This window comes from Danio rerio, chromosome 11 (assembly GCF_052040795.2).
Source record: "Danio rerio strain M-AB ecotype USA chromosome 11, GRCz13ab, whole genome shotgun sequence".
Lineage (NCBI taxonomy): Eukaryota > Metazoa > Chordata > Actinopteri > Cypriniformes > Danionidae > Danio > Danio rerio.
Genome location: NC_141031.1, coordinates 3,365,001 through 3,392,500, shown reverse-complemented (window position 1 = coordinate 3,392,500; position 27,500 = coordinate 3,365,001). Strand labels below are relative to the sequence as shown.

The following is a 27,500-nucleotide window of genomic DNA, read 5'->3' as shown; positions in this document are numbered from 1 at the left end:
TCCAGTTTCCTTGCAAAATGCCTGACATGGATTTTGTTGAGAGGGTAGTTGTGCTTTATGTGCTATGAAAGGACTCGCTCAACGCCATTTCTGGGTCCATTAGATCCTTTAGAGGCGCACCCAGCTTGTTGAGTTTCAACTTATTTATTATTTAGCACATTTAACTGCAAGTTGAATTGCCCAAAGTGCTTCACATTACATTTAGAAATGTAAAATATTCAAATGACATGGACAACAAAGTATAATGCAAAAAAAACTGTATAACAATGGCGGCCGCTAGAGCAAGCTCCTGATTGGTTAACACCAAAGTTTCGAATTATATATTTTTTTTACTTGAGCATTTACGCAAATCACACGTTAAGCATGTCAAACACTCAATTTGTGTTGTGTCGTGCACTCGAATCACGTCATTCGTGCCGTTTCATTTTAGTAAAAGCACTGCAGGATGTCTAATCGCGTCTTTGCATAGACTTTATATTTAAATCACTCGTGATCAACGCTTCATCCGCGTCTGGTTTGAACGCACCATAACAGTCTACCTGCTTTTAGTGAATCTATTTTACACTTCTACCCCTGAACATCCAGTTTTATTCTGTTAATACTTTTGGAAATGTTTTAAGTAAATCCAGATTTAGTTATAAAGCAATAGTTTTATTTAAAGAAATAACGAAGGCTGGATTGTTGTCATGAATATAATTATAGAAGCTGACATGTTTTACGTGAAGAATGTTCTTCACATTTCCGAGCAGATTATTGGGATTGAGATCTGTTTGTGATTTTTAGTTAGCTTTTGTTATTTACTCGGCTATATCTCTCAAAATCAACCCTGTAATATTCCCGAACTATATTCACTTTAAGGCTGTACGATTAATCAAAGGTGTTTTTTTCATGCGCATTTTGTCAGTAAAGCCAGTTCTGTAATCGGTAGTAAATCTCCAGCTACTACACATTGTAAAACTTATCAGTGAACTATGTCACGTTCATTATCACAGACTACTGAATTGAATAATAATGAAATCAGATTGGTGTGTCCTGGCCTTAAAGGTCCCGCGAAATTAAAATAAAATTATTTTAGATGTTAGTATGACCATGTTAGTCTTAAGGATGTTTAAAATCTAGTGTGCTATAAAACAGTGAGCTTTTTGTCACTCCTGCTTAAATGAATCTACGTTTTTGACATCACGTCACACTTCAGTTTCTCATGGTGTTGATACTCTAGTGTCTGACATGCCCCACCCACTTTTCATTTGCTTTTCATTTTATGCGCTTGAGCTCAACCACTCTCACAGGCAGAGCTGTAATAAAAACCAAACGCTACTGGCTGTTTTTTTTAAAGGGGAGGAGCTACTTTATGTCCCACCCTCTCTTAATGTTTCAGTTAAGATTAGATCGAACATAGAATTTAAAATGCCAGTTCCACAAGACGTTTAAGGGCCCTAGAGATATTACGATAAACAAATTCAGTTTACATTTCAAGTTGTTTTTGTTATTGGCCGCACCAAAAATAATTCTACATAATTAGTTTTCTGAAATATTTCCAGTATTTAACATCTGCTTTATTTTTTTTCCACAGCAAATGTTGACCTATGATCCAAACAAGAGGATCTCGGCAAAGAACGCTCTTGTTCATCGGTTTTTCCGCGACGTCACCATGCCAGTGCCTCCTTTACGCCTATAAAACGAGATCAACTTTGGCAAGACGGGACTAAAAGTTTCACACAAAACTTTTCTGAAAATGATTTCCCAGTTTGGAAATCGTTCGGTTTTATAATCGATTTGTACGCTCGTTTTCCTAAAGTCACTCTGGGTTTATTTTAATCTGAAGATTATCCATTGCAACCTGTCACTGGAAAAAAAACAGCTGTGCTAATAGTAAGCGTGTGATTAAAATGACCCGGAGGATGTAAATTTGCATAAAGCAGACGTGATGTTACTAACATAACTTTAGTTCGGAGATGACATTCCATGGTTATAATGCTGATATAACTTGTGACGTTGTATTGCTTATATCACACAAGTACATATCGCATTGAGCGCTTCGTCTAGCCTTAGACTGAATGAAACTGTTTAGACTCCCTGTATCTTTTTGCTGCTTTATTCCAAGATTATATTATTATAATTAAAGATTTTAAACCTAATTTGCTTTTAAAGTTTCCTAAAAATAGTTCTCTCTGCATCTTCATCCATTAAACTCGTATAACATTTGGTTTATGTTGTTACATATCGTTTCCATGTTGTTTTTATTGTTCAAACATATTTAACAGGCGAACTAAAATGATGTAATGTATATATGGGAAGACCATAGTACTAAATTTAAACATTATAATTGAAGTAGAAACACTATTTAAACAGCAATAAGAGTGACAATAAATTGAGACCCCTTTGGGTTTAAAATAGTGTTGATTCTGCTTAGCCGAGTTTGTTTAACCCTTGTGCTCTGTTCAAATTGACTACCCTTTTAATGTTGGGGATGAAAACATCCACTGAATTAAACCGCTGTAAAAATGCATCAGATAAATATTTTCATCGCTTATTTTTTTACATAAATCTGTTAATCAACCTCAGTTCATTAATAAGAAAATTACAGAATTTTAACTTTTTGATTGCCAAGTTTACAAATGATGTTACTGATTTGGTGAAAATAAACACACAAAATGACGTATTTTCAATATAAAGTAATTGTGGACTGGATTAATTAAAACGTTTTATTAAAGTCTTGGACATGTGAACGATTAGTAACAACCTTTTTCTGCCTAATTTACTGTTGGTGGCTGTTTTTGCCTCATTGATGTCAATTCTAACCACATTTGATGGTGCATAAATACACAATCTTAGTTTTTGTTTACTCTATATAGTTCTGAGAGCTGGGGTCCGTTCTTTGTATTTCAGTTAAATGATCAAAGATGATTTGGCAGATTTTGAATCTTTTAAATCTTGATAAATGATGTCTGGCTAATTTAGTTATTCAAACTTACACGAATCAAACTTACACGATTCACGAATCAGATTAAAATGTCTGGATGAACTGATCTGAGATTACTGCATGTGTTGTGAAGGACAGATCTATCGATCCTTTAAATCATCATCAATGATTGGCTGATGGTACAACAGTGTAATGACATCATCTGTTTAATATTCAATTATCCATGCGAGCGAAATGATATTACATTTATAATAAACGCTTTGTTAGATATGATAGGGAGTCACTTTCCAATTTTTTTGTGAGCTGAGTTTTAACATTTAGAGAGGATTTTTTTTTACTATAGTAGCCTAGGCCTATTTTAGTTTCTTAATCGGTGTTAGGAATTTAAATACATTTTGCATTAAAAAGCATTTTGATATTGGTAAAGGCGTCTTCAACTTTTGCAAAGCATCAAAACACTGGCATATTATCTGTCAAAATGTGCACGACTGCAGAAATGATTATTTCTTTATAAAAAAAATTTAAAAAAAACTGTTTAATAGTGTGCATGTCTATTATCATACACAAATTGTACTAAAGCTAGATTGGTACGTTTAAATAGTACATTTGTATAAAAAATCCATATTAACAAATGGAGTCCTTGATCCCCTTGTTTTATTTGATTTAAATTTTATGAAACATATATGTATTAAATATTATAAATTATTTCATATTAAATATTATAAATGTGTGTGTGTGTGTGTGTGTAGTATATGTATTATATATATATATATGTATATGTATTATATATATATATATATATATATATATATATATATATATATATATATATATATATATGTATATGTATTATATATATATATATATATATATATATATATATATATATATATATATATATATATATATTTATATTAACAAAAAAAAAATTTACTATTTAATTTTTTTCCCCAAGCGTATCTAATCTATAGGTTACTACTGTAAAAAAATATCAGCATTCAGTGCATACTTTCAGTATTACCTTTGCTTGAAATGAGCCTATCTAATCCTGTTTATATAAATAAACCTGCTCCTGAGCAGGTTTGAGCTGACAGAATGGTTACTATCACTCTTGGATGAGTTTTGGAGACCGAATTGATTCTGGATCATGTCAAATCAAGATTGCATGATTATATGGTGTCATGGTTTTGTGTTAAAAAAATTTGGTTATAATGGAAGTCAATGGGGTAAAAACAGCCACTAACAGTAAATTAGGGAGAAAAAATTAACATCAATCAAAAACAGCACATTAAAGGCAATGTTATTTCACATGTCCAAGACATCCAGTCCACAATTACTTTTTATATTGAAAATATGCCATTTTGTGTGTGTTTTTTTTCACCAAAGCATTATTTGTGAATTTGTCAATTAAAGAGTTAAATGTTGACTACTGTAGATAGATTTTGATATTCTGACTGAAAAAAAAAGCCACAGGACTTTGGGCTTCCAGATTTTGCGAGCCCTACTCGGACTTAATTCTTGTAACATTGCCATTTTTATTCTCGTAAATTTTAAACTTCATTCTTGTAACATTTGGACTTTTCTCGTTAAATTTCAACTTTATTTTGAAATTTCGACTTTCTTCTCAAAATATTTTGACTGTTTTCATAACTTTATCTTTTTTAATGTGGCACTAAAACCCTGTCGTACTACTGCATGCTTCACAGCTAAACTAGAAAACTGTAATATTAGGCAAGATCTCGGACTAAATTCAGAGAGCCTGTTAGCAAACACATCTCTGATGCAATAACCATTCCTCAGTCACTCATGCTTTCAAGACAACAAAAAATGGTACAGTAAGGTTCCATTATTTATGTCCATTAGTTGTTTCTTATACATTTAATTTTAACAAATGTAATTTATACTTTCCAGGGAAGCACACATCTACTAAAATCTCTTCAAAGAGATCATCATCAGCTCCTTCACATGTCCACACTGTAACTTCCCCATAACAAACTTCAAAACTATGATCAAAATCAAAGTATTCAGAAAGTATTATTACACACTTTCTATTACCTATTTCTTGCCATAACTTTATGACCCCCAACCCCCTTCCATTTGTCACCCATTAACACAACTGAAAGTGAAGAAACCAATTGGTATTTTGTCATAAGTGTGATTTTAAGGTAAGGTCGTTTCTATGCAAGGAGAGCAAATGAGACCTCAGAACACTAGGGGGCGACAAATCACCAGCGATGGCCAATACAGACATGCAAACCCAATGCATGTGGAACAGGTGCATTAATAATACACAATATGAGGTTTCAAAACCCCTTCATTATACAAGGCTTTCCATTCTGAATACTCGGTCAGAAGCTACTTTCTCATTTGTCGGTTATAGTTAATGTTCAATTAAAAAATATATGTTTTTTTTATGTTTTATTTACTGACAGTGAGATTTAGAAACTAGAGGCTATTATTATTAGGTCACATTACACAAATACTTACATTCTTCATCGTGATGAACTGAAAAAAAAAGGTTAAAATAAAAATATTTTTAAATTTTTTATATATATTTCTATATTATATTTATATTTTTAATATTTTAAAATATTTTAAAACAAAAACAAAATGCAATGTGGTGCTTAGTCTTTCGGAGAGTTCACAATTAGAGTTAACGGTCCAAGAATAATTTATATGAGGTTTTATTTTTACCATTCGACTGTTTCAGCTAAACAGTTATTGTAAAGAAATTAAAACGTGTTGGATAGTAAAAGTATGGACAGATAGAAGGGTGGCGCAGTGGGCATCGCTGTCGCCTTAATGGGTCAGTTGGCATGTGGACTTTGCATGTTTCCTCCAAGTGCTTCGATTTCTACCACAGTCCAAACACATGCGCTATTGATGAATTAAGTAAACAAAATGTTCTGTAGTGTATGTGTGTGAATAGGATCGTATGGGGGGGTTCTCAGTACTGGGTTGCAGCAGGAGGGGCATGCACTGCGTGAAACATAAGCTAGATAAGTTGGTGGTTCATTCTGCGGTGGCGACCCCTGATAAATAAAGGGAATAAGCTGAAGGAAAATGAATAAATGTATGACTTTGCTTAGTAGCATGAATTAGCACGTTTATAGTATGAATTAGCACGTTGCTAGCATGTTTCCAGTAGAAATTAGCATGCTGCTAGCAAAATAACTACTATAATATTATATCTTTATGGCAAAGACACAAAAAATGAATTAATAGACATGATGAGCCATTCAAACTGTTTAAAAAATTGTTGGACAAAATCTCTTAAACAGCATTTGAGAAATTTTTGAAAAATAATTAAAGTTTCTCATCTTTATTCATCATTTAGTTTATCTTGGACAAGGATTCATGGTGTCAGGTTATAGCAAAGTGCTAATTTACACCTTCAAGCAGTCACATCTCTTAAATACTTGATTAACAAAAGGACTAATAATTTTGTCATAAAAAACAAACAAAAGCATTTACTGTGATTTGTTGTTTGACTAAATTTAGCTATATTCTACAACATGATTAAAGCTGAACAGTAGGTAAAACACTGTGGTTTGAAGGATATCGGTAAATAATATAGATTTTAATTTACAATTAACGAATGTTTTGGAGCTTCACTGTGATCCTTCAACAGAGTCGTTATCATATGTTATAAATTGATTCTTGTTCTATATATGAAATGCAATACTTTATGGTGTGTATTTACAACCCCAAATCAGAAAAAGTTGTGACAGTGTGACAAACACAAATAAAAAGAAAGAAGTGATTTCTAAATTTACTTTGACTTGTATTTCATTGCAGACAACACAATAGCATATTATTTAATGTGTTACTCAATTTTTACTGTTGTTTTTTCCCCCTCAAAATAAACACATATTCCAGTTTTGGTTCCTGCAACACATTTAAAAAAAAAAAGTTGTAGCAATAAAGCATTTACCACTTTTGTAATGTCGCCATTCCTTTTCACAGCACTTAAAAGGCAGAAAGGGAATGAAGACACCAGGTGATAATGTGTTCATGTGTAATTTTGTCCCATTCTACCTGCAAACAAGCCTTAAGGTGGGCAACAGTACGTGGTTTGTGTTGTTGTATTTTACCATTCAAAATGAGCCACACATTCTCTATTGGAGACAGGTCAGGACTGCGGGCAGGCCAGTCAAGTAACTGTATCCTCTTCCTCAGCCAGACCCTCTCTTTTGCACTTGTTGCTGGTAACAGTCTGGATGATCTTTTCTTCTTCGGTCCGGAGCACACAGCATCCATTTGTCCCCAAATACGTCCATTCCTCCCTAATACCTCTAAGCCCAGAGAATTCGATGGAGATTCTGGACACTGTTAACATGGGGCTTCTTTTTGGCACTGTACAGTTTTCACTGGCATTTGTGGATGTAACTGCACACTGGTACTTGACAAAGGTTTGCTAAAGTGAGCCCATGTGGTGTAGATGAATGAGGATTCTTGATGCAGCGCCGCCTGATTACTAGCCCTAAACTGCTCCTGTCCCAACCTTTTTTCTTTTAATGTGTTGCAAGAAACAAAACTGTAATACATGTTAATTTTGAAGAACAAAATCATGAGGAACACATTAAATAAATCCACCGTACTGTTTAAATTAAAACACAAGTCAAAGTAAAGTTAAGAAGTCACTAATTTCTTCTTTTATTTGCGTTTTCCATACTGTCCCAACTTTTTCTGATGTGGGGTTGCACTATTCTGGATGGCTTTTTAGTGGGTGTCTTCTGGTAATTATTTGCTTTGACCCTTTGCTACTTGGAGACTTTTATACAACCACATCATGAAAGCATCAAACACTGTGGCTCTTGTTTAATGTCAGCTGCTCTCAGAGATGCTGCATTTTTAGCACTAGTTAAACAAGGCCAGTTTTACATGGACACCAAAGATTTGACACAGAATATTGAAAAATGCCCCGTAAAAACGTGCCCTTCGCTGACAACCCGATGCTGTTTGTCTAGTCAGTTAAACCCATTTGTCCCTGTTGGGTCTCGGTTCAGTCAATTGTATGAATATGTCAGCACTATAGGTCAACTGCAGTACAGATTCAGTCATACGGTGCAGTGAAAAACATTTAGTGCATTGGCAGTAAACTCCGTTCTGGGCCTGAGCGCAAAACCTCACGGCCGTGTCATCTTCATCACACCGGAGAGACGCTCTTACAAACATTATGTTGTAGCACAAAGCCTGTTTTCTATTATGCAGACGCTCACATTTTTAGCAGTAGCACCAAAGTACACTACCTGACTAAAGTCTTGTCGCCTATTCAAGTTTTAGGAACAACTAATAATAAGCTGACTTCTACTTGATCATTTGATATCAGAAGTGGCTCATATGAAAGGCAAAGGCCTCTAGATTACGCTTATTTGACCACAATAAAATATGATCATGCCTTTATTTTTAATGATTTCATGAGGACAGTAAAGTCTGACTTTGCTTAGACAAAAGACTCTGTCACTGAACAGAAATAATGTCCAGTATAGAATATAAAGTCCTGCTGCAGTGGAGACAGAATGAATATTGTGTCTGACTCCATCATGAGCTTGGAGGACTGCATCCATACATCTCTGAGTCAAATCACTGATTAATAAAGTCATCTGGAATGGCAAAGAAAGCGTTCCTGCAGGACTCCCAGTTCATCAAGATTCTTTGGATTCATCTTTAATGCCCCCTCCTTCATCTTACCCCAGACATGCTTAATCATGTTCATGTCTGGTGACTGGGCTGGCCAATCCTGGAGCACCTTGACCTTCTTTGCTTTCAGGAGCTTTGATGTGGAGGCTGAAGTATGAGGAGGAGCGCTATCCTGCTGGAGAATTGTCCCTCTCCTGTGGTTTGTAATGTAATGGGCAGCACAAATGTCTTGATACCTCAGGCTGTTGATGTTGCCATTCACTCTGCAGATCTCTTGCACACCCCCATACTGAATGTAACCCCAAACCATGACTTTTCCTTCACTAAACCTGACTGATTTCTGTGAGAATCTTGGGTCCATACGGGTTCCAGTAGGTCTTCTGAAGTATTTGTGGCAGCAACTCAATGCATTTAGGCATGTAGACATGGTCAAGACGATCTGCTGCAGTTCAAACCGAACATCAGAATGGGGAAGAAAGATGATTTAAGTGAATGTGGCATGGTTGTTAATGTCAGACGGACTGCTCTGAGTATTTCAGAAACTGATGATCTACTAGGATTTTCTCGCACAACTATCTCTAGGGTTTACAGGGAATGGTCTGAAGAAGAGAAAATATCCAGTGAGCGGCAGTGCCTTGTTGATGCCAGAGGTCAGAGGAGAATGGCCAGACTGGTTCCAGCTGATAGAAAGGCAACAGTAACTCAAATAAGCACTCGTTACAACCGAGCTCTGCAGAAGAGCATCTCTGAACACACAACACGTCCAACCTTGAGGCAGATGGGCTACAGCAGCAGAAGAGCACACCGGGTGCCGCTCCTGTCAGCTAAGAACAGGAAACTGAGGCTACAATTCACACAGACTCACCAAAACTGGACAACAGAAGATTGGAGAAATGTTGCCTGCTCTAATGAGTCTCCATTTCTGCTGCCACATTCGGATGGTCGGGTCAGAATTTGGCCTCAACAACATGAAATCATGGATCCATCCTGCCTTGTATCAACGGTTCAGGCTGTTGGTGGTGGTGTAATGGTGTGGGGGAGATTTTCTTGGCACACTTTGGGCCCATTAGTACCAATTGGGCATCGTGTCAATGCCACAGCCTACCTGAGTATTGTTGCTGACCATGTCCATCCCTTTATGACCACAGTGTACTCATCTTCAAATGGCTGCTTCCAGCAGGATAATGCGCCACGTCATAAAGTGTGAATCATCTCAGACTGGTTACTTAAACATGACAATGAGTTCACTGTACTCAAAGGGCCTCCACAGTCACCAGATCTCAATCAAATAGAGCACCTTTGGGATGTGGTGGAACGGGGGATTCGCCGACAAATCTGCAGCAACTGTGTGTTCTTATCATGTCAATATAGAGCAAAATCTCTGAGGAATATTTCCAGTACCTTGTTGAATCTATGCCACGAAGGATTAAGGCAGTTCTGAAGTCCAAGGGGGGCCAACCTGGATCTAGTAAGGTGTACCTAATAAAGTGGCCGGTGAGTGTATACTGACTATTACAAAGTAATGCTTCAAAATAAAAACAAAAATGGAGACAATATGCCTTAAAGTCCTGTATTTGTTTTGTTTTCCATTTTTAATTTTTTACAAAAAGTTACTTACATTGGTAGAAGTTCCTTTATCTATTTTTAATGTTGTATTTTTTTTTAAGTACATCAAAGTTTAATAATGCCTGATGACTCTTTTTTATTTTAGCTATCATTAGCATTCAATAGTCAATATAATATCATTTTCTTATGAAATTCACTAGCAACATCCAAGCACAAATTGCTTTAGACACTTTTTCCTCGCATTATAGCAGCATCTAAGGTGACTTGGTGTGTAGCCGCTCGTGATGGATGTTGGTTGCACCTTGAAATACATAAACTTGCACTCAATACTTCAGTACATTTCACAAGCCGATGTGTGAACAGACTTTTTCTCCCACGAGCACTCAGACTGCTTCAGACGCTGACAGCTCTGTGTGAAGAAACGGCCCACGCAGCTGTGTGTATGTGCGACATAAACATTCATATGGAGTAATTATAGAAAGGAATGAGTTTTAGATCGAGCTTTACAGTCACAGGCTCACAAATACAGGCTATTACAGGACTCGAGCCACTGAAATATTTGTCTGTAAGCTGTCAGCTGTGCTGTGCTTCATGTGGTGAAGGTGTAAAAATGTAAATAAACCGCACTGTACAGTATTTATTTTCAGATGTGGCTCTGTTTGTTGGTTAAATGGACCTAAAAAGTAACGTTTTAGTAATGTATTAGTCTTCACTTATGGCATGAAGCTTTTGAAATGCACAGGAATGCAATTGTACTCTCATTTTTAATTCTGAGTACATCGGAATTCATAAAGACAAAATAATGTGCAAGATCTATTTCATGGCGAATAAAATAGATGATCTAGTGAATTCAGATTTTGACCAAAGGACTTCGGTGTCTTCATCAAATGAATGGAAGCACCAGTCTTTGGGTAAGATTTAAAACAGAAAACTCAATGAAATAAAGCTACTTCAAGTAGTAACTCTTATAAAACAATAAATAACAATGTTATTAAAGCGAGAAAAACCTTCCCACCCAGGGGCCTCATTTATTAAATGTCGCACAGAAAGCGTATTTAATTTGTTAAATAGGGTCTTTTTGAAAAATGTGTAAGTGTGATTTCAGAGTAAACGAATGTGTGCACACAAACCTGTGTTGGTGCATTGCTAGTTTTAGGCAACTGAAATAAACCACACCAATGACCAACTAGAAGCTGCTATAATGTCAATGGCGCAAGGTTTTTATATGTTATTTAAAGAGTACGCTAACAGGGTTGTGCTTATTCTCCTAATGAGTTCTGGGTGTGTTTTGAACATCATGTGCATTAAATTATTCAGAGTCTCATCTCCCATTCCCTTTAAGAGTGAGTAGCGTCACGCCATGGTGCGTTTGCTATTTACATGGTGGACTTTAAAAGTGTAAAATCTGAACGCTTCACTAGTGAGAAAACATTTACACAGACCTTCTGCAGCGCGAGGATAAAGAACAAGCCTCCTCCATTCACCCTCTTTACTTTTACTCTTTACTCCTTTACTTTCGTGGAGTAAGGAAACGGTGTAAACTCACTCCACTGAAAACATCCATTAGTCTAAACATTTAATTTAGTTTGTTAAGCACAAAGATTTGTTTCAAAACTATTTCTAAACTCAGTTCTAATTTCCAGCAAAGAAATAGATGAACAATAATAACGAAGTGTGGTCAAAAAACTGAGCTATATCTAAACACACGTCCTGTTCTTATGCCCCATATGGTAATGAAGACGTCTCCAAAACCCCACAGGTGGACAAATCTACACTTGTTTTTATTTAAATAAATATAAATATGCATATAATATATAATGCTGATGATAATAATAACATTATACAGATGCAGATTGTTATGAATAAAATGAAAAAGCCCCCCGAGATAAAGAAGGCGTGGAGGTTTTTATATTTATGTAGATAATTAGAAATAATTATTTTCGTATCATTTTAATCCTTTAATTATTTTCATCTGTAAATATATTTGTGTACTGCTGTACATCCTGTGTATATAAAGCAATGTGTAAGTGTTTGGACCTGCATAGGCACATAACTAACAAGCTCTGTGCTAGACTTTAGAGCAGCTTTTACTTGGTCAATGGCGCGGTCTATTTTAGTTCCACAAAATAGCAACATGCCAGCAATGCGCCTTAACACATCTCCTTTATAGACCAACACACCCATGAGTCCACAAATGGGTGCAAATATATTTGCTATTTAAACAACGTGGTGCAAAACGTGAAAATTACAGTTGCGCTGGTCTGAAAATAGCTACAAATCGCGCCAAACACTTCTTGCGTCTTATTGAGCCGGGTGTATGATAGCGCCCTCAGTATGATAGATACACACACGTACTTTCTAAGATGAAATCTAAGATCACACACGCTTTATAAATGAGGCCCCATGTCTTTTCTTAATTACATTTGCACCCTAATGATTAATATTTTCGATCTGTGGCAATGAATTTCACAGGAAATAGCATCTGTATTTACCAATCATTTCACTTCATACCCATAGATTTTAGGAGCAGTCATTTGAAACAGAGGGCCTTATACTGTCTATTGAAACGTTCACTGAGTTTTCAGGGAAACGTTGAGTAAATTAGTTGCACCTCATCCAGCGGACACGTTTACTGAGTGGATATCCAGAATCAACAGTGAACTGCTCACTGACGCGCCAGTACTTGTCACCTTTGAAGAAATACATTTTCCCATTGGTCCATGTGAAGGATGCGTCGGGATTTGATGGGATGCCAGTAAACAGGCGTGAAATGGGTTTGGGGTAAATGCTGAGGTCATTGTAAACCATTTCGTCCCACTGCCAATAGCCTGAGCCCTGAAAAACATTGATTTAAAGAGGTCATGAGCTGGAAAATACAAGAAAATCACATGAAAAATTGACTATAAGAACTATGTTTTGTCTTTTGTTCTACAGCAAACATCTAAAGATGATGATTTAAAGTCTTTACATTTTAAAATGACGTGATATAGTACAAAACATGATTTTCTTAAGCGTAAGTTTGTCTTGTTTTCCACTACCAACGATCGAGACTCATTTAAATCAGAAGCAAATGGCTTAAAATAAAATTTGTTACATGGAAAAAATATCAGCTAACAGTTAAAACAAGGACATTTTCAAACTAAGACGTGAAATGATTCTTATTTTTCCTTTTAATTATTTTGTTCTTTGTTTTATTGATTTTTATTTATTTTTTCTTTTTTTTACAGAAAGCTTAAGGAAAGGAAGAGTTTATCAATGGGTTGCTGCAGTCAAAAAAATTAGCTCACCACAATGCATATAACTCAAAATATGGGTATAAACATCTTGTCGTCGATCTCAGTTGTAAGAGCAACAAATAATAACTTGACTTCTAGTTGATCATTTGGAATAGTGGCAGAAGGTCGATTATTTTGATGAATCATCTGTTGATCTGCATCCCAATCATCACAAATACTGCAGAAGATCTACTGGAACCCGCATGGACCCAAGATTCCCACAGAAATCAGTCAAGTTTGGTGAAGGAAAAATCATGGTTTGGGGTTCATTCAGTATGGGGGTGTGCGCGAGATCTGCAGAGTGAACGGCAACATCAACAGCCTGAGTCATTGAGACATTTGTGCTGCCCATTACATTACAAACCATCGGAGAGGGTAAATTCTCCAGCAGGATAGCGCTCCTCATACTTCAGCCTCCACATCAAAGCTCCTGAAAGCCAAGAAGGTCAAGCTGCTCCAGGATTGGCCAGCCCAGTAATCAGACATGACCATTATTGAGCATGTCTGGGGTAAGATGATGGAGGAGGCATTGAAGATGAATCCAAAGACTCTTGATGAACTCTGGGAGTCCTGCAGGAACGCTTTCTTCGCCATTCCAGATGACTTTATTAATCAGTGATTTGAGTCAGAGATGTATGGATGCAGTCCTCCAAGCTCATGATGGAGTCAGACACAATATTCATTCTGTTTCATCTGCAGCATGACTTTATATTCTATACTGGACATTATTTCTGTTCAGTGATGAGACTTTTGTCTAAACAAAGTCAGACTTTACTGTCCTAATGAAATCATTAAAAATCAAGGCATGATCATATTTTATTTTGGTCAAATAAGCGTAATCTAGAGGCCTTTGCCTTTCATATAAGCCACTTCTGATACCAAATTATCAACTAGAAGTCAAATTATTATTAGTTGTTCCTAAAACTTGGATAGGGGACAAGACTTTTGTCAGGTAGAGTATAGAATAAATCCTTATTTCTATAGCGCTTTTACATTTATCATTGTGTCAAAGCATCTTAACAGAAACTGCTTAAGTTCAATTTTCAAGAGGTTAATTCTTCCCATAGCCGATAAATAAACTACACAAAAAATGGCTGTTGCCAAACATACAGCTGAAAACTACTGACTTCAATTGAAAATGGTAAAAAAAATAAAAATAAACAAAACAGTGTATTGTTATACAGAGAGCTTCGATCAGTCATGAGCGATTATAAATTTATCATGTTTGTTTTCGAGAGCTTTTTTTCTTATTGTGTTCGATAATGTTTAAATCACAAATACCTTAAAAAAGAAGATTTTCTTGTTCTTCTCATGGTACAAAGCAGCGTCGATGTTGGCCGGGATTCTTTTCAGTGGTTTGGGGTATCGATAATCAAGACGGTAATTTGTGTACCTCCAGACTTTTTCACCTGAGAAACAAGCAGAAGAAAAGAGCTTCAGTTAAACAATGACATAAACTATCCTATCAACATGCCTGTAATTCTTCCGAAGGCATTTAGAATATGTGTTCGACCCAAATAATAAGACTTTAAGAACGGGTTTCTCAAGCCAGGTGTCGCATTAGACCAGGGGCTCATCTCCTGTTTCCAAAATGCATCGCAAACTGCTTGAGAAACTGTTCTGTAAAGTCATGGGAGGAGGTAGCGGTTTCTATATTTATATAGACAATAATATATATTTTTTACATTTTAATCCTTTTAATTTTTTATATTTAAAGATGTCTGTTTGCTGCTGTGCACCCTGTGTGTGTGATAAGCAATGTGTACACACATTTTGTACCGCATACACACATAATACTAAAAACCCTGCTATGTTGATTTTAGAGCCTTTTAGAAAGTTTTGTATAAAAGTAAAACTTATATCTGCAGAGAAAAATCGTTTACCTTTAAAGAAGTATGTCTTGTTGGTTCTCGAGGAGTAAACCGCTGCATTCAGGTTTCCTGGCAGCCCCTTCCACAGCAGATTTATTTTCACTGGAGAGCTATGACCTGTGTCTGTTACCGTCCACACATAATCCCCACTGAATGCATATGTCTTACGCCAGGGACCTGATACCAAAAATCAACATTAGCAATAACATGTTTTACTATCAAACATTCCCACAGGTGCACATGTACTGGGCATTTTAGGCCCTGTCCACACTAACATGAGTATTCTCAAAACCTCTGTTTTTTTTTCTATACTCAGTTTGGCCATTTGTTCACACAAAAACACATTACTGGAAACAAAACTTTCTCAAAAATCCAGCCAGGGTGAAGATTGCATAAAACTCCGGGTACAATGTAATTGTGTGGTCAATAAATTGAGAGTTTTGTTTTATGACCTTAGTGTGTGCACGCTCTTTCCTCCTTTCTGATTGGCCAACACGGCTGAGTTCACACCAAATGCAGAAGACTGGATTAAGCCAAATTTTGTGCGTTCATAGCAAATGCATCGCACACTCTGGCAAAATTTATTTGCACTGCCAAAAAAAAAAAAGCTGCAAAATGTGACCATTTACTCGTGTGAATTCCTCACCCAGCATTATAGCATCAAGTTTGGCATTGCACGGATCCAGAACATCACCTCTAGGGAATGGTGCCATCATTGTGGGATATGTCACATCATAGATATCATCAGCAGTAGTCGTACCGGAGACCCTTTTACCTAAAATCAAATAGAGTCATTGATGTAGGCATGAATTTAAAGAGCTATAAAACAAATGTAAAAGTGTTTGAAAATTACTAGGTGTGTGTCTGAGTAAAATGGTAATATTTGTTTAATTTTCTAAAGGTTTGATTTCGTACAAATGTAAAATTAACATTCATTCATTAACTTGGTGTTTTTTTTCTGGGGTCGCCGAAGCGTAATGAACCGCCATCTCATCCAGCATATGTTTTACGCAGCGGATGCCCTTCCTGCTGCAACCCATCTCTGGGAAACACCCATTCACTGTCACTCACACTCATACACTATGGACAATTTAGCATACCCAATTCACCTATAGCGCGTGTGTTTGGAGTGTGGGGGAAACTGGATTTGTTTTAATAGAGAAGTGTTTCCTACAGGTGGTTTGTCAAACATACTTTCCTTTTTTGGCCATAATTGGTCAAATTTACAAAGGTTTTCATTTTTGGTTGTCAAAAATCTCCATTGTCCCTCCTAATATTGATTTATTAACGTTTTAGAAGTTAAAACATTTGTTTTATCCTTTTAACAATCAGTATCAGTGTTTCCTCTAGGATTTTTTCCAGCTGTGGCGGCAGACTCTGTTGGCCATTTTACACAGATCTACCACTACATGTGGCATTATTTCATTGACAAATGTCGTGGGCTCAGTATTAGTCGAGATCGCATTCATGTAATAGCCTACAAGCATGTCAATCTCTGCTCGAGCTCCGATTTACTCTGTTCGTGCACAAAACTGCTCAAGTGCAGATTTCCTTGCGCTCCCTAAAATAAACGCGACTGAAGTGTGATTTAGTGCGTTTATGTACCGAGTATGTCTCCAACATTTATTAGATTAGCTAGGAATATTTATGAATGTCTCCGATAGACTTGCGGAGCGGACCACAGCATTAATGCATCCTGAAGTAAAGTGAAACAGCTAAAAACTCCAGCAAGATAAAGTCATTATACGCAGAGCCAATAAAATAAAATATATTATGGAAACTGTGTTCATCATGACTGAAAGCTACGCCGTGTTTGCTGGTCTCCAGCATTACGCACCTGTCAGTCAGCACGTCACCTTAAAGGGTTAAACAGAACGCACAGCACTACTATGGTCACAGAAAAGTTTGAACTGTTATTATTCACTTACCTTTTTATACGTTTTCAGTGCGATTTCAACCCGTTATTTAAAAAACAACCGAATATCTTGAATCTGTATTATTTTGAATTATTTTGAAGCTGTAATGTAGCCATGGCGGGATGAATTTTTGTGTGGGGCCCCGCCATGGAAGAATGAATGTAGCACAAACCATGTATATATATATATATATATATATATATATACATATATATATATATATATATATATATATATATATATATATATATATATATATATATATATATATATATATATATATATATATGTATATATATATATATGTATATATATATATATATATATATATATATATATATATATATATATATATATATATATATATATTTATATATATATAAAATGTTTTTTTTAAAGATGTCATTAGCAGTCTGCAGAAGAAACCCCAAATTTTCCTCAAACATATAATTGTTAATGGTGACGCAGTGGCGTAGTAGGCAGTGCTGTCGCCTCACAGCAAGAAGGTCGCTGGTTCGAATTGTCCATAGTATATGAGTGTGAATGAGTGTGTGTGGATGTTTTCCAGAGATTGGTTGTGGCTGGAAGGTAAAACGTAAAAACGTGTTGGATAAGTTGACGGTTCATTCCGCTGTAGCGACCCCGGATTAATAGAGGGACTAAGCCGAAAAGAAAATGAATGCAAGAATATCTCACCATAAATGGCTTGGATTCCTCTGATGTCGTCGATGTGCAGTCTGAAGTTGACCTGGTAGCCGGTGTAGTGTGCTGCCATTAGTGCGCTGCTGTACTGAGAGTGACCCAAACCCAGAGCGTGCCCGATCTCATGAGCCGCAACGATACGCAGATTAGAGCCATAATACTTCCCTTCAGTCCAGAACTCGTCTTCATCAAAGTGAACGATTCCTGAAGGAGGAGCTTCGGCGTGAGCAAGAACATGACCTGACAAAAGATGATTAGTCAGCATTTATTGTAAAGCAACACAAATATAAAACTACCAATGTCCTGACTGAGCCATTAAATGATACTCGTGTAAAACCGAAGTGTTTTAACGAGTTTTTCTTCTTCATTCATTCATTTTCCTTCAGTTTAGTGCCTTATCTATCAGGGGTCACCACAGTGGAATTAACCACCAAATAATCCAGCATATGTTTTACGCAGCAGATGTCCTTCCAGCGGTGATGCAGTAGGTAGTGCTGTCGCCTCACAGCAAGAAGATCGCTGCTTCGAGCCTTCGAGGGTTCCCTGCATTCGCATTGGTTTCCTCCAGGTGCTCCGGTTTTCCCCCACATGCCAACTGGTCCAGCCAAGACTTGAACCAGCGACCTTTTTGCTGTGAGGCGACAGCCCTAAACAATGAGCCACCGTGCCACAAACCCTTTTGTAAGATTTACTTACCCGGCCCATCAAAAGGCGATGGACAGCCATCTCTCTTGTGAAAGGAGATCCTGATATCAGCAGTGCCGAAGTGAATTTCTGTAAAGCTGAGCGGGGTCACGTCACTCCAGTACTTAAAGGCTGTGTGTATCGCCGTCTGTGTTGCAGATTTACCCATATCTGGGGTATAGTTGTAAATTCGATATGTTAAGTTTTTTTTTCTCCAGTATCCTAGAAAATAAGAACGACACGCTGTGTCATTTTAAACATTTTTAATAACACTTTCTATAAGACCTGTATACACAGTTGAATTCAAAATTATTAATTTATTCTTTTTCAAATATTTCCCAATTGATGCTTAACAGAGCAAGAAAATGTTCACAGTATTTCTTATTATTCTTTTTCTTCTGGAGAAAGTCTCACTTGTATATTTTAGCTAGAATAAAAAAAAAGATTTACAATTAAAAAAAAAACATTTAATGGTCAATATTATTAGCCCCCTTAGCCAACCTATCCAGCATATGTTTTATGCAGAGGATGCCCTTCCAGCTGCAACCCATCATTGAAAAACACCCATACACTCTCATTCACACACATACACTACAGACAATTTAGCTTATACAATTCACCTATAGCGCATGTGTTTGGACTGTGGGGGAGCATCCGGAGGAAACCCACACCAACACAGGGAGAGCATGCAAACTCCACACAGAAATGCCAACTGACCCAGCTAAGGCTCGAACCAGCGACCTTCTTGCTGTGAGGCAACATCGCTAACTTTTCTTCATATTAAAATCAACATTATGTAAACAAACTGTATTTAAAGGGCTTGATAATTTGTTTTGTTTGTTATCATCAGGGCTGTTAATGCTAACTAATTTATATGACCATTATATGGCCATTTTTTTATTATTTCTTTTTAATATAACCATATTTTACATTTATATTCAATTTAGCCGACGTTTCTGGCCAAAGCAACTTACAACTGAGAAGGCATTCAGCGATTTAACAAGAAAATATATTGTTATAAGGACTATTATCACTATTTTTCTCAATGTTTCAATATTTTTGCACCTTCACATTCCAGATATTCAAACTTCTTGTGATGAATAAAGATCCTTATAATGCATTTTAATAATAGAAACTGTAATGTACTGTACGTCTGTATATTTTGTTGGTTTAGTTTATGTAATTATTCACCACGCAGTTAACAGTAATCAGAACAAATCGGTAAGTATTTTATCTGCTTCTACAATACTTCATAAGGTACAATGCAGTTTAGTTTTAATAAGTGATTGTACATGAATTAAGAATACCCTTATTATAAAAACAATCTACAGAAGGTGTTATTCATTTGGGAATACAGCTATTTTACTGTATTATTAATCAATCTGGAAGGATGTACCCACCACCAAACCGCCTGTATTTGAAAGACTTCTGGTTGAACGGGTCTTCAACACCACAGCGCGGCTCCCTCATTTTAAAAACAGTCGCTCTGTCCAGATTTCCAGTGACGGGCAGACCTGAAACCCTCTGAAAGAGACTTTTACAAATACCACAGTTCAGAAAACCATGGCAGAAATAAAAATATGAGCATGTTTCTCAAGAGGTTTGATTAAAGTGCTATTTTAAAAGCTCATATCATTATGAGGTCTCTTATTTACAGTAATAAAAGTTTTCACTACAGCCCTCTAGGGGGGTTATGCTTTTCTCCTGCTCTAACTTTGACACAGGTGTATAGTAGAGTGAGAATATTGGTTGATTAGGAATGTTTGGTTTGGACATGTTGCCTGCAATGCTGAAGAGTCCGTATTGAGAAAGTGTTTCAAGATCAGTATATGTACGTGTTCATCTGTTTGGTTTGTTCCTGTTTTGATTATATTTGTATTACAGTTGTGCGACAGGTGATCATGATTACATGCTAGTGGATGGTTCTAATCACTGATTTCCTGTAACCCGGTGTTTAAATGATGACTTGTTTAGTCCAGATTTGTTTGTTTTGTTTATGTTTGGGAGACAGTAGCTCCATTTCCCCAGCTCTTTTAATCTTTGCAGACATTTTATATTTTATATTGACTATTTTACATACAACATGAAAGGTAATATCCAGGAAAGCATAACAGGGCACTATAAATTTGATGCAATTCACTAAAATATAACGCTATTTAATGATTGGAAAAGACAAAACTGTGTCATCAGATTTTTACCTGAGAGCCACCTTCATATCCCACTCACTGGAATCTCTCTGAGCTTCTGGGTTCAGTGGAGTATCTAGATATCCAAACCGCCTCAGGTATGTCTATTAGATATAAAGAAGATGTATATAACTTGCATAATTAATCATAAAAAAATCATTATTAATGCTAAATCATGACCAATGCATTGTCAAAAACAGCTGACATTATATCAGAAACTACCACCAGGTTTGGACTCAAAAGTCAGGAACAGAAACATCAATTCATAAGTATTTAATGTTTAAGCACTATATTTGTATTAAATTAAAATCTTTTTGTGTGATCTGCTTATTAGGGGTCAGTTATGCTTTGTTTAAAATAAATAAATAATTAAATAAATAAAATCAACTTTTACAATGAATTCATATGAGTTACCTATTAATACACCGCTATGTTAAACATTTATTTTGCAGTCAGACCGGAAATGTCATTTTCACTGCTTTAAAACGTCCCTAAATTGATAAAAAAAATTTCTGAATTCTGTCTAAACTTGTAATATTATTATTATTATTATTATTTGTTGTATGCCCACATATTCAAAATGGAAAGTAACAAAAAAATTAACATAAGAAAAAACTAAATAGATAAAAAAATAAAGTACAATCGCACCATTTTAGAGCAATCTTTAAGCGGAGGTTGTGACAAAAATTTTAAATGAATGACAAGGAGCCTGTGTTAATTTAAGAGCGCTCATTTTATGTATTCCCAAAGGGGAGACCAAATTAACCAAAGCCTGTCAGATTTGTTATGTTTGTCATAGGTACGTTTTTCTAATGGTAGCTATGCAGCAATTTTTGATATCCACATTTTGAAAGATGGAGCCTGTGATGAAGACCAAAGTAGCTAAATAAACCAGTACAGTAAATAACTGTAATGCATCTTTTTTAATTGTTTCAAAGCAAGCTTATATTGCCATTTATATTGGCACAGTGGTGCATTCTGTATTTTAAGAGTTTATTAAATACAGCGTTAGGAAAAGAGAAGCATATTTCTGTGCTGTTTTCATCTATTTGAAAATATATTTAAAAATCAATACAAGTGCCAACAAATACAACACACTTCTAAAAATAAGTGATATACACTATATGTTTATACACTGCAATGCATAATTCATACAGTTCATAGTATGCATTACATTTCTAATAGCAAGTAGGCCTATTACATTTAATAAAAGCAGTTTATGAATTATGCATTGCAGCGTATAAGAATATAGTGTATATCATTTATTTTTAGAAGTGTGTTGTATTTGATGGCACATGTTTTGTCACTAGATTTTGAAATATATATTTTAAATAGATAAAAAAGCAGCACATAAATATCTCTCTCTCTTTAGTGTGTTGTATAATAGAAGCATTTTGTGAATTAAATTTTAGATGTAACTTAGGACAACAATAATGGAACAAAAAGTATGAAGACCCAATAGCTTCTAATGCATGCAGAAGTATTTATTTTTAGGTTAATTCTATGTCATTTAAGGATTTCAAAGGTATATTTAAAGCATTGAAAAACATTTGAACTATATTTCTTTTTATGTGTAACATCTGAAATACGTCTTAACAATAAGGATGTTGTTATGTAAAGTATTTGTTGAATAACGTATTAATTAAATACATTTTTAAATAATTTTGTAATACCTGAGCCTCGGTGAACTCTCGTCTTCTGCTCGTCTGTGGAGCCGACCATACACGCAGAAAAGCAGTCAGAAATATTGTGTATTGCATCCATTGAGCCATAATAATCCCAGTCTGCGCTGAGCTCCAGTGGTTTGATCTGTGGAAAGCAGAAATAATAATGTAGAGTTGGGAGTCCTGCGGTTTTGGATGGGGAGTCTGAAGAGATGATGCATTTCCTCCAGCATGTGTCCTGAAAGCAGCCACCAACACAAAGTCCTCCTTCTTAACCCGGAGGTTTGCAAAGTTGCTAAAAGATTTAATATGTTTGTTTTGGTAACTGATTTAACGCACCTGACAAGAAGTACGCTAGCATCCGGCGAAGTGGAACTACTGTAGGGGAAACATAGCTATTTAAGCTTTTAGTGAACAAAAATCTCTGTAGTTTAAACTTGATATGGTAATTTTACCGAATACCTTTACATCTTGAATGTATTTAACACGTTTGTGGTAACGAGGGATTAACGTTAGCTCCCGTCATGTTCACGTACACTGCAAAAAATAACGGATAACGGTCGGGTTTGAACGGAGCGCGGTAATTCACATGAATACAAATGTGAATAGTATTAGGACGTGTGAATTAATATTTGTAATCATCAACTAAGTCACCCATCACTTCAAACTCCGTCCATTAAGGTTACACCTTTTCTGTAATAACGTACCATAAAATACTGTAGGTTAATCATACGAGTGCTTCAGTTAATCTGTTGTGGTGTATTTGTAGCTGGTTGCTGTGTGCAAAACCTTAACAAAACCTGTTGTACACAATGTCAATACACCACTACTGTACTGAAAACTAAAGAACTGCAGTATTTAAACATGATTAAAATACTACATTTAGCCTATGATGTAACATTCCGCCTATTAATTACTACAGTATTTTTTTTTCATGTGGGTTTCTTTATGACGAACGCAAATGTGCTACACAAGACTTTACATAGCCTACTAAAATCATATGCTTTTGTGGCAGAAAATTAAGATTTCATGTAGCCTAATCCAAAGCGAAATTGCACCATCTGTTGGACATAAAATCAAAATTTAGGATAAAACAAACCTGGACTTTTTTCATTACAAAAAACAACATTTAAACTATTTCCTCTTTTCTTCTAGATCGACTGCTGCAATTTAAATGGCAAAGTTTAGTAAAAATATAATATAAATCCAGCTTATTTTTAATATGTGAACGAAATTAACTTGGGTCTATAACTGAGCTTTGTGAAAGTGTGTAGTTTATCCAAAAGTTTTTTTTAATTCTTTCACTGTTGGCACCCTCAATCTTTATAAATCTTTTTGAATTTATTTCTTTTGAACACAAGAGAAGATATTTTGAAGAATGTCAGAAACCTGTAGCCATTAACTTCCATGGTGTCTTTCCCCTCCCGCCTAATTATGATATTTATGGTTTCCAACATTCTTTCTAACAATCTGTTTTGTGGTTAACAGATTAAAAAAATATATATATGAACTATCATTAATTTTTACATTTTTACAAATAACATTACCTTTTTACATTGTGAAAAACTTATAATTTTGATACCCAAGTTACAACTTTTAGTTTTTTTTTTAAATTCATGACTATTAAAGGCAAAGAAATGTAATTAAATTGCAATAAGTCTAATGGGGTAAATAAGTAGTTTTAAGATTAGGCCTGTGTGTTCCTATAGATTTTATAAAACATGCAAGCAAATAAGATATATAATTAATATTTACAAATATACAAAATGCAACAATAATATAAAATGCAGCAAGGCTTTTTTTTTTTAAAGTGGTCCAATACTTTCAAAGAAATTTTTCCAGGATACTTTATGAACAGGTGTAACAATATGGTAAAACTTTTATTTTTCACATTTACTTACTAACGGGACAGTGGTGATCAATATGGTTTTATTCACACTTATTTTGAATGCATTAGGAAACCGATTGTAGGGACTTCGATTTTCTTTAATTCAAACTACTTATTTTCATATTTTTATGAATATAAATGTACACTACCTGACAAAAGTATCCAAAGGATCTTGATGAACTCTGGGAGTCCTGCAGGAACGCTTTCTTCGCCATTCCAGATGACTTTATTAATCAGTGATGTGAGTCAGTGCAGAGATGTATGGATGCAGTCCTCCAAGCTCATGATGGAGTCAGACACAATATTCATTCTGTCTCCACTGCAGCAGGACTTTATATTCTATACTGGACATTACTTCTGTTCAGTGACAAGACTTTTGTTTAAACAAACTTTACTGTCCTAATGAAATAATTAAAAGTCAAGACATAATCAATTTTATTTTAGTAAAATAAGCTTCATCTAGAGGCCTTTGCCTTTCATATAAGCCACTTCTGATACCAAATAATTAACTATACGTCAAGTTATTTTTTGTTATTCCTAAAATTTGGATAGGAGACAAGACTTTTGTCAGGTAGTGTATATAAACTCAAAAGTTTTTCCCATTTTTGCAGTGTGTAAAAATATGATTATAAAAATACAAATAAAAATTCCCTACAGCAATCGGTTTCCTAATCTGCCTATCTGAATATCATGAAAGTATGAAATCTATAATGCAGTTTCTGTTATTTTATCACAGGCATGTCCTGACATTTCAGCAAAATGCTGTACGCCTGCCAGCGCAAGGAGGATTTGGTCCGTCCACATGTTATGACTGAGTGGACCATGGAAATCTTTGAGCTCTGCCAGTGTAAAAGGTTACATCCACACATTTATTTAGTTTCACTCAGGCAAATCCAAGACTGACCATTAACCCTCAAGTCATTTGTTTGACTTGAGCTTAAAGGCGGTCATTTCGATGAAAACTCGCATAGGGAGATATCACATTACTCCAAACCTGCTTAAATCAAAACAGTAATTAAACAAGCTAAATCTTCCGTATATCATCGGTGAATCACTTCCATATGGAGGACGCGTGGTTTTTTCAGCCACCATTTGTGTAATGATGGCAGAAGCGTGGTATGGTATAGTCCAGTTTTGCAGAATTGGATGAGCCTGACAGGGTGGAGGTTTCATGCTGTGGTGGCACCATAAAAAACACTTCCACAGGTTTTCACAGAGAGCGTCATTACTTACTCCTTTACCTTCACGTTGACACTTGCATCAGGTTTGGCACGTCAAGACTTTTCCATTTAGGCATCTGGAAGGAAAATTAATTCCTAAAAATGCCCGGTAACGTCTAGAAGGGATACAGCTGTGGATATCTGCATCAATATAGCAACATTTTTGTGACACTGACTGTACAACAAGAAGAATTAATTGCATTTTTGCACGGGGTAGATATTAATAAAATGCAACTTATAGGGTAATTTAATAAATAATAAGAATAATACTCCGTTATAATTACCGTTTTTTACATTACTGTGATGGTGGAAAATACTAATAATGGGTAATTTAATAAATAATAAGAATAATACTCCGTTATAATTACCGTTTTTACATTACTGTGATGGTGGAAAATACTAATAATGGGTAATTTAATAAATAACTGTTGTTAAATTATGGCTGTATCCTTTCTAGCAACAACCAAAATAAATGCCAACACTTAAAAAAATCCTGGTTGCTTTCAATTTTTAAGCTGAAACAATTAATCTTTCGAGTCCATTGAACTTATATTAAGTTAAACTGACTTATAACAGCTTTAAACAGTTAAGTTTGAACATGATTGACTTCGTTTATTAAGTTACAATGAACCAAAAACATTTGCTATCATGACTAATTGATCATGTATTTTTGTACAGTGTAGATGCCTGTATTGTGTATTAAATTACCCATTCTTTGTATTGTATTAATCACTACATATCTCACTCCAACCCTCACAGTAATGTAAAAACAGTAATTATAATTAGAATTATTTATATTATTTATTAAATTACCCATCAAATCGTATTTTATTAATGACTACCCCAACCCTACACCTATAAAAGCATGAATTATTGAACAGTGTCACAAAAATTATGTTGATGTATTTGCAGTCTTTAAATGAAGTGATTTCCAAAAAATGGAATACATTTTTTTAACTATTACAATAACCTGTAAATATCAACTACCATTTTTTAAAAATCTTTTGCTAGTTACATTAAAACAACAATATTTAAATAAAACCCCTAAACCCCTTATCCCTTTTAACCCGAGCAATGCCCCTGCTGGAAACAAGACAAAAACTCTAAATAAGCATTATCTGCAGTGTACCCTCTCTAAAAAATACAAGTAAACTTCTTAGTTTCATTACTTTGCAAATGCATATTTTAAATGTATTAATATTGATTAACACCAAGGGTCTTTCTAGCACTGAAAGTAAAAAAAAAAAAAGCTTTTTTTACTTGGAGTTTTGTCTTGTTTCTAGCCTAAATATCTAAAAATTCGGAAATCTAGAAGCATTTCTACACAAGATTTTTTTTTTTTAGATTCCAGAAATATTAGGTCAAAATTAAGTGAGTTTTTCCTTAAACCAAGCTAAATAATTTTCTTTCAAACCAAAAACAGGATTATTTTGCTTATTTTGCTTGTTTAAATGTAAATTTTAAAATAAGTTTGATAGTTTTGCTTGTTTTAAGGAAAAATCTCTTCAGTTTGACTCATTTCTGAAAACAAGAGTCATATTTACTTGTCTAGAAGAAAATGCTTCTTGATTTAAGATGAATTGTTTTTAGATATTTAGACTAGATACAAGACAACTCTTAAAAAAGCATCATTTGCAGTGTACCCTCTCTTAAAAATGCAAGAAAACTTCTTAGTTTCATTATATTTGAAATGCATATTTTAATTGTATTAATACTGATTAACACCAAGAGTCTTTCTAATAATGAAAGTAAAAGAAAAAAAATATTTTCTTGCTTAGAGATTTTGTCTTGTTTCAAATAACTAAAACTCAATTCTTTCATCAAGAACCATTTTCTAGAGCAGGGGTGCCCAAAGTTTTTCTTATAAAGGGTCAAAAACCAAATATCATTATGAGCCGAAGGTAAATAATACCAATGGTATGATACCAAACTGTATTACATTTAAGGCACCATGGGTAATTT

At 35.1% G+C, this 27,500-nt stretch overlaps 2 protein-coding genes across 5 annotated transcripts in view; one reads left to right on the top strand and one right to left on the bottom strand.

Moving 5' to 3' along the window:
* Positions 1–2,219, top strand: part of cdk2 (cyclin dependent kinase 2) — an 8,525-nt gene extending 6,306 nt beyond the window's left edge. For both annotated transcript variants that reach the window (XM_087272127.1, NM_213406.1), the window contains 1 exon segment: positions 1,574–2,219. In XM_087272127.1, the coding sequence (XP_087128253.1) occupies positions 1,574–1,678 (105 nt within the window). In that variant the 3' untranslated portion in view covers positions 1,679–2,219.
* A 10,145-nt stretch (positions 2,220–12,364) lies between these two features.
* On the bottom strand, positions 12,365–23,321 carry mmp19 (matrix metallopeptidase 19). Of its 3 annotated transcripts, XM_087273110.1 has the most exons (11): positions 22,886–23,167; positions 22,770–22,808; positions 22,440–22,575; positions 20,779–20,870; positions 19,981–20,114; positions 18,593–18,802; positions 17,891–18,136; positions 15,925–16,053; positions 15,291–15,455; positions 14,689–14,816; positions 12,365–12,967 (listed from the first exon to the last, which is right to left on the bottom strand). In XM_087273110.1, the coding sequence occupies exons 3-11, from the start codon at positions 22,536–22,538 to the stop codon at positions 12,734–12,736; spliced, it is 1,437 nt and encodes a 478-aa protein (XP_087129236.1). In that variant the 5' UTR covers positions 22,539–22,575; positions 22,770–22,808; positions 22,886–23,167; the 3' UTR covers positions 12,365–12,733. The 3 variants fall into 3 exon arrangements, with proteins under 3 accessions (XP_087129236.1, XP_087129237.1, XP_087129235.1); XM_087273111.1 differs by lacking the exon at positions 22,770–22,808 and having other exon boundaries at positions 23,138–23,321; XM_087273109.1 differs by having other exon boundaries at positions 22,770–23,232.
* Between the last annotated feature and the right edge of the window lie 4,179 nt (positions 23,322–27,500).

Excerpts from the sequence above, each read along its gene's own strand:
- mmp19 (XM_087273111.1), bottom strand. The coding sequence starts at position 22,538 with ATGGCTCAATGGATGCAATACACAATATTTCTGACTGCTTTTCTGCGT. Across the intron at positions 18,137-18,592 it reads ATCGCCTTTTGATGGGCCGG|GTCATGTTCTTGCTCACGCC; the intron begins GTAAGTAAATCT and ends ATCTTTTGTCAG. Across the intron at positions 14,817-15,290 it reads CAAGACATACTTCTTTAAAG|GTGAAAAAGTCTGGAGGTAC; the intron begins GTAAACGATTTT and ends CTTGTTTCTCAG.